The sequence below is a fragment of the Sesamum indicum genome, linkage group LG13 (genome assembly GCF_000512975.1).
Source record: "Sesamum indicum cultivar Zhongzhi No. 13 linkage group LG13, S_indicum_v1.0, whole genome shotgun sequence".
In the NCBI taxonomy this organism is placed as follows: domain Eukaryota; kingdom Viridiplantae; phylum Streptophyta; class Magnoliopsida; order Lamiales; family Pedaliaceae; genus Sesamum; species Sesamum indicum.
This window is the reverse complement of record NC_026157.1, coordinates 1990486-1998672: the sequence shown is the minus strand read 5'-3', so window position 1 is coordinate 1998672 and position 8187 is coordinate 1990486. Positions and strand designations below refer to the sequence as shown.

The window sequence follows — 8187 nt, the reverse complement described above, 5'->3', positions numbered from 1 at the left end:
AATAGCAAAATGTAGTTAACCCTATGAAGAATTATTAACATGCGTGAAGAGATCAAATAGTATTGATCATGTCAAGGGGTGTATTTTTGTAAAATTTATAGGGTGCTTGTATTTTTTTTAAAGTGAAAGCGATAAACAATTATTTCTTTGAATAAATCGATTACAATCATCAATATTAAATATTTATATCTAACATAGCCAACAATTATAACAATTATATACTGATCCTCAATATTATATAATTATATTTAATCAACAACTACTATTAAAATAGCTCGAGATCTACTATTAAAATAGAATAACATTCCACACGTTAATAGGTTCAATCCCATGACCTTAAAGTCATAGAACCTCAATTTCGATGATTGTAATTAGACATAACCTCGGAAAGTGTTGATCTGATATACACTTAATCTGAACGCTCAACACAATCCTCCCCTGCTTCAAACCATGAGCTCATAAGAAAAAGAGAGGGACTAGGATATACAAATTTCCTGCAACGAGATTACGTTACTTCTACAAGAAGTGAAATACCAATATGGAAGAATTTGGCAAAGCAATTGCCTGATGAGCAACCAGATACAGGGAAAACCTGCAGGCAACACAATTCTTGAGGGACAAGTCTGATTCCCGACAACGTAGCGGGAATTAAGCCAGAGCTTGAATTGGAAAACCATAGATCTAGCTTCGGACTCCAGAATGGCAAAGTACTTGGTATTGGGCAACAATGCAGTGAAGCCTGCATCACGTGTTCAGAAATTAAACTATGATTACGTTCACACTATTCAATGAGGCAAGAGAAATGTACATCAAAGAGAAATAATTCATCACACTGTACACATGTGAACAATCTGTATCAATGATTTCATAGGTTATAACTGAAATTCAACTGATAAATGTCAAAATAAATGTACCGAGCCAGAGTTAGCCACTCGTTGGGGCCACTGAGAAAGCAGGGAGGCTCTGAGGAATTGAGGGAATTGTTAACCTGCATTTTCCGGGAACTTTCAGAGAGGAACAGCAAAAGTCCTAGACAACAAATTAGCTCGGTATACTTGTGAAGATAATCATTTAGAAATTATGATGAAAGAGCAGCAGAATTCATATGTTGCAATTAGTAATTGGCACTCCCAAATGCAAGAACTTTATCCAGATAACGTGCAAGAAATGTAATATACGGCACGGCTTGATTAAAAAGTTCTGCAGCCGACATCCTGCCTCAGAGCTTTGAACAATTGGTGTGGTTTCTGTTATTGGCAGGTTTTGCATATTTTTATGTTGAATGCAATTTCAAGTTAGTCTAGAAACCAGTATAAAAGAAAGTAGCAGTACTAAATAATGATGTTATCTTCTAGTATTTAGATACGCTTCAATGATCTAAAATTAAAACTTGGTTCTGCCTTATTTGCAAGCAGCTCGTCTAGCATAATTTAGAATAAAATCCTAATTCTATAACACTAAACTGATCTTTCTCTTTGAATTTGATGCATGCATCCCTTAAGAAAACTGTAACAGTGGAGGAGGCGAATCAATATGGAAACTCTGTATTGTTGTAGAAATAAATTGAGATTTGAACCAATATAAGTAGTCAGTATCACAACAATACTTACGGAGGTTGATCTAGCACTTTCTTTTTGGTCTTCTTGTTCTTACGATTCCGCTTTTTCCCAGATGTTGAGCTTATTACAGCTGGTTCTGAAGCTGGAGGCACAAATACAATGGGAGGATCTACTACCGGCAAAGAAGTCTGGGATTTAGGCTTTTTGAACTCATGGAGGAACTGGGGCGCAGCTTGGGTGTTTGAAAGTTCTTCAGGTGTAGACTCTGGAAGCGTCAACTGAATAGCAGGAAATGGCGCTATTGAGCTAGACTTCGAAATTGTAGCACAAGGATCAGTGGAAGAGCCTTCAGCAACATCAATTTCTTTCCTCTTATTAACTAAGGAAATTGCAGCACTATCCTCCAATGGGTTCACTCTAGCAGGCACATTGCCAACCTGGACACTGGATGAATCCATGACTGTCTTCAGTGCGTCGTATAACTTAAATTTAGACTTAACTATCTCACTCATTGTTGTGCTCGATTCAGAGTCTGCATCAATAGCCATGTCAGTAAAACCAACTAGTTATGCACCGAGAATAAACTTCTACTTACAAGGATATACCAATAATACTGTTCACGTTTATAGAAGTCACCTAAAATAGATAAAATAGCTGAACGTGCTGCAAATTGCTCGGCCTCTTTCTTATTTTTTCCAGCTTCGCCAACATAAGTAACACCATTTAAAACCAATGATGACACAAATATGGGAAGCATTGCCTTTGACTCATTTGTCACATAAGTAGGTAGCTGGAGATTCATCTTCTGGGCATACTCATAAATGATCGACTTGCAAAAGATTGAATCCTGCGGAAGTATCAAAAGGGAAAAATAGCAACAATTGAAAAATCAGTCAGAAATTTCAATAGCCTAAGGAAACAAGTATCTGGGAAAAGATTGAAAGAAAACAGGAAAACTAAAAATACAACAGAGCAAGACAGTAGGATCTAGAAATCTTTTTCCAAATTGAGTCAAAATATGTCAAAGCCAGGTTTAACTTGTATCCAGCTCAAGCAGTAAACAACCACCGTGCAGGATCTAAATAATGAATAATCAAAATTCAAAGACTTGAGCTTGCATATATACTGCAAACTTCTCCCGCAATCAAGAGCATCGTTAACATGAGAACTGGTTTGTAAATAGATGGAGGATCCAAATGCAGGTTAAAACACATTCTATAAGTATTATGAAAGCTTCATTAGTTAAAACGAAAAAGAAATAAATAATCAGAGCATCAGACAAGATGGAGAGACATCAAAGTAACATGATATCCTGTTAACATTCATGCATCTTGCACTAATACAACCAGATGGTTGCACAACAAACGAGGCAACAAAATAAGTAAAATTCAGTATAGATATCAGCAACACTTGAAGCAAATAAATGAGACGGCTTTAAAACAATCTTGAATTGCAATAGGTTCTACAATTTATATCAAGCTTTGCCAGTTAATGAATACTAGAATTGCTAAACAATAGGAATTGAGATTATTTGCATGCATGCAACCAACCTGATGTACACGTGAAGATCCCTCATTCTTTACTTTTTCTTGTATGCCAATCAGTGCATGCTTGGCAGCGTCTTGTTCTGCCATCTTCCTATTTGAGAATGTACTTGGGGATGCAAAGCATGTTCCGTCCACCCATACTCGAGATCTAAACCGGGGTGCATGCTGAACCCCTTCACTAGAAGTTTGATATATTGGAAGTGGTATGGAGGCTTTTTGTGTGAATTCTTGAAGACGGTTCTTGAACCAGAAATCTTCAGGGATACCTTTGCAAGTACAAGTGAAGTTAAGAAGAGATTTCCACGAAATGATGACGCAAGAATAAACAACAAACAGAAACATTAATCGGGAGCTGCATACCTTAAATTAAAACTACAGGGACAGGCAAGATACCAGCAAGAAAAATTTCAGGAATGAATAAACAGGAGAAAAATCCAAGGAGCAATATAATGGAAGAACGCATCACTAATAACGGATATAGCCAGAGTTAAGTTGTAAACTCCCTTGGTTATTGGTATCACCGTACCACCTTAACATATAAGATCAAAAATTGATGGAAGTGGCTACTAAATATTAATTAACGGGCAAAAAGTTTTTAATGAGAATTCCATGGAATCGAATCATAAATTAGATTTTTAGTACATGGACACTCCAATTAATCGTACCATACCATCTCGAACTAGACATTTCACACATGCCGACCTTCTGGAAATAACAGGACTGTGTAAATCTAGATAAAATTATCCATAATACAGTCCAACTATGATGTACCTGAAAACAAATGAATGGTAACTCCCCTGATGTTATATAGAACTAAGCTACAAGTTCTTTCAGGGAGATGTCATCCTAAACAACAACCCACGTGAAAACATACTGATGTCAGCAAATTCTAGGTCCAAAAAAGCTAATCTCTGAAGCATCACAACTCTGAGGCAAAGACATTGTCCTTTTATCATTAGGAGGGAGTGTATATAGTTTAGGCAAACAGCTTTTCCGCTCAGTCACAATAAAAGACTTAACTAGCGACCCAGAAATAGTAAACTTAGGAAATTGTAAGAAGAGCAACAGCAAATGGTTCAAAGAGATCAGACCAAGGGAGGAAAAAAAAACACCATGCAACAAGCATATACACTATGCTGTTACTGTAGGACAGGGTCGATTCAAAAAAATAAAAACAAAAAAAAGAAAAATTATACTCACAAGACAAAATACACAACTCATAATACGGTAAATTTAGCTTTTCGAAACGAGAGAGAGAGAGAGAGAGAGCATGATGGTAGCAGCAGAATAACAGCTGGGCGTCTGCTCTAATAGCATAAAAGGGGAAATAAAATGAGAAATGAAGGTGAAAGAATAGAACAAAAGCAGAAAAGGACATGAACCCTTTTGGCGCAACACACACACACAGAGACGGAGAAGCAGAAAAGGGCAATAGGTAGCGTACCAGGTCCAGGAGGAGGCAAACGCAATGGGTCAGGAGGAACAGACATGGTAATAATTCGATAGAGAAATGGGGAAGGAGACCTCCACTTTTTGCTTCACAGAAGGTCTGTTTGCCGAAATTGTATGGAAAAAATTATTTTAGGTTTACCTAGTCAGTCGGGACGGAAGAACTGATCTGTAATCACTAAAATGGATGGGTGGAAGCAAAAGCTGGAATAGCTCAGTTGGTTAGAGCGTGTGGCTGTTAACCACAAGGTCGGAGGTTCAAGCCCTCCTTCTAGCGTAGGTACCCTTGTTAGTATTACTACTTTTTAGCCTTTTAATATTTGTTTTTAACCCTAAGGCATTTATCAGATTTTATCAATCCACCACTCATTTTCCCTCACTATATCCCCTCTAGTAAAGTAAATCAATCCAAGACCACTCTTGTTTAAGAAGTTTTGCAGAATGATGCCGCTCCTTGTTCCGGCTTTTACATTTCCTTGTCTATGCGTTCTTTTTCTTTTTTTTTTTTGTGTGTGTGTGTGTCGGGGAGGTGTGTGTGTGTGTGTATGTGTATGTGTGTGGGTGTCTGTGGAGTGTGTGGGTGTGGAATGTGGGTGTATAGGTGGGGTATTGTGTGTGTGTGTGTGTGTGGGTGTGGGGGGGGTGTGTTACGGTAAAACATGTTTTTCTTTCACGGTACAACACCTCACTTCTTCTATTTTCAAAATGAAAGAAAAACATGTTTTACCGTAACACATACGCACACACAGACCCCACTCACACACACACCCACACACACACGACACGCACACAAACACACACCCCCCACACGCACACACACACCCACCCACACACACACACCCCCACCCACACACACACATGCACACACCGGAATTGGTGTGCTAGCTGCTTTAGAAAAGGGGGAACTGACTTGTGAAGCTGTGAGGAAAGCCCTTGTTGGAGTTGGATATGGGTAACTCGCGTTATAAGAAGAAGGAAGGGGATAGTTATAGGACTTGGAACTGCGACTGGTAATTGGATTTTCTTTCCTAGCCCACCCCACACACACACACACCACACGCACACACTCCACACACACATACACACACACACCCACCCACGCACACACACACCACATGCACATACACGCACACACACACCCCTCCCCCCCCACACCCCCACCCAACCCACAACACATCGCACACACAAATACACACACACACACACAACACACACATACCCCCTAACACCCACCCACACACATAGACTCGCACACACCCCATCCACCCACACACACACCACACGCACACAAACACACACACCCTACACGCACGCACACACACACCCCACACACACACGCACACACCCCATCCACCCACACACACACACACCCCCCACCCACATGCACAGACGCACACACCCCAACACGTGTATACACATACAACACACCCCACCCACCCCCCCAACACATCACACCCCCCTCACCCACACACCACACGCACACACCCCCCACACGTACATACACACACCCACCCCACACACCCACACACACAGACAAGCACACACCCCACCCACACACACACACCACACACCCCACACGCACGCACACACCCACCAATACACAAACAAATATATTTTTATATGCCTTAAGAAGTTCGTTAAATGATGCCGCCCCTTATTCCGACTTTTACATTTCCTTGTCTATGCGTCTTTTTACTTTTTTTTTTTGTTGTGTGTGTGCGTGTGGTGTGTGGGTGAGGGGGTATGTGCGTGTGTGTGTGGGTGGGTGTGTGCGCGCGTGTCGGGTGTGTGTGTTTGTGTGCGTGTGGTCACCCACACACAAAAAAAAAAAAAAAAAAAGACGCATAAACAAGGAAATGTAAAAGCCGGAATAAGGGGCGGCATCATTCAACAAACTTCTCAAGGCATATAAAAATATATTTGTTAACATCGTGATCTTAACAGAAACCTGCTACACCAATTGGTTAGAAGATCATAACCACCCAAGATATTTATCAGATTTTATCAATCCACCACTCATTTTCCCTCACTATATCCCCTCACTAAATCAATCCAAGACCACTCTTGCTTAAGAAGTTTTGCAAAATGATGTTGTTCCTTGTTCCGGCATTTACATTTCCTTGTCCATGCGCCCTTTTTCTTTTTTTTTTTTTATGTGTGTGTGTGTCGGGGGTGTGTGTGCGTGTGGTGTGTGTGTGTGTATGTGTGTGTGGGGTGTGTGTGTGCGTGTGCGGTGTGTGTGTGTGTGTATGTGTGTGTGTGGGGGGTGTGTTTGTGGGTGGGGTATGTGTGTGTGTGTGTGTGGGTGTGGGGGTGTGTGTGTCACGGTAAAACATGTTTTTCTTTCACGGTACAATACCTCACTTCTTCTATTTTCAAAATGGAAGAAAAACATGTTTTACCATGACACACACGCATACACACACCACACTCACACACACACCCACACACACACACGACACGCACACAAAACACACACCCCCCACACGCACAGACACACCCACCTCAAACACACACACCCCACCCACACACACACGTGCACACACCCCACCCCACACACACACACAACCCCACGCACACACTCCACACACACATATACACACACACCCACCCACGCACACACACTGAAGAGGTGGGTGGCTGGCCTCTTTTGCTTTCTCCGGCTCGCCAAGTGGAAAGAGAATTTCTGAACCAGCTGCTCATGTGAATCGACGCTTCCTCGGGGCAAGTTGGTAAACCATTTGTGCCTTCCCCGTTAGCGTAGTAGCGAATAACTTGGCCATTATGGGACCTGGCTGCCCATACAGATTCATCACCATATCAAAGGCTGCCACATGCTCGTATGGGTCCTTCGTCCCATCATACCTCGGCAAATCAGGTACTCTGAACCCTAGTTCCACCACTTGAACCAAAATATCATTGTTGAAAGGGGAGTTCTTGTTATGTGCGACTATCTCTCCTCACTTTTTCAGCTTGTTAATTTGTTTGTTCAGGTTCTCTATTTGCTTCCCCACACTCTCCACTTCTGCCCGTGAGATCACTGGTTCTCTTCTCTTCAACCGAGCATGGCTGCTGGACCTCGCATCTGACGAGACCGGTTTCTTAGTTCTACGCTCTGGTTTGCACTGCACCCGTGACTCTCTCTGGGGTTCAGTAGTTTCGAACAATTGCTTCCTTGCAGTTTCTTTGCCCAGTGGGGTCGCAATCCTCCTCTCGTATTCCACAATGGCATTCCTACTAGCTTCTTCTATCATTCTCTACAGCTCTTCTTTCGTCAATTGAATAGTCGTTCCTCCCTTTCTCGGTGTCTCGTCCTCTTCGGCGTTTGTCCTCGATGAACCTTCCATGGTAATTCTCAGACATTCCCACAGAGGGCGCCCAACTGATCCGGGTCGAATAATGTGATCTCGAGATTCGATCTCCACTAAGATTGTTGATTCTTCCAACACCAGATTTTGGGTTCCCTGAGAATGAAACAAGTGAAGTGAGCTCGTCGGGCACGTCCCAGACAATGACTCTCCGACACTCAAGTTAGGTTGATCGAGAGAAAAGTGTTCTATCTCAAAGTTCGATCTCAATTAATGCGCAACAGTTACCTTTAATGACGGCGTTTCGGGTCTATATATAGGGCT

At 41.7% G+C, this 8187-nt stretch overlaps 1 protein-coding gene and 1 non-coding gene across 4 annotated transcripts; one reads left to right on the top strand and one right to left on the bottom strand.

Moving 5' to 3' along the window:
• On the bottom strand, nucleotides 284-4679 carry LOC105176119 (double-stranded RNA-binding protein 4). Of its 3 annotated transcripts, none has more exons than XM_011098825.2 (6): nucleotides 4551-4679; nucleotides 3110-3372; nucleotides 2196-2406; nucleotides 1611-2091; nucleotides 915-988; nucleotides 284-739 (listed from the first exon to the last, which is right to left on the bottom strand). In XM_011098825.2, exons 1-5 carry the CDS (start codon nucleotides 4594-4596, stop codon nucleotides 925-927), a joined length of 1065 nt encoding a protein of 354 aa, XP_011097127.1. In that variant the 5' UTR covers nucleotides 4597-4679; the 3' UTR covers nucleotides 284-739; nucleotides 915-924. The 3 variants fall into 3 exon arrangements, with proteins under 3 accessions (XP_011097127.1, XP_020554218.1, XP_020554219.1); XM_020698559.1 differs by having other exon boundaries at nucleotides 3110-3360; nucleotides 4551-4666; XM_020698560.1 differs by lacking the exon at nucleotides 4551-4679 and adding an exon at nucleotides 3878-4484.
• Nucleotides 4759-4832, top strand: TRNAN-GUU. The gene has a single exon. It is a non-coding gene; the product is annotated as a tRNA-Asn (tRNA).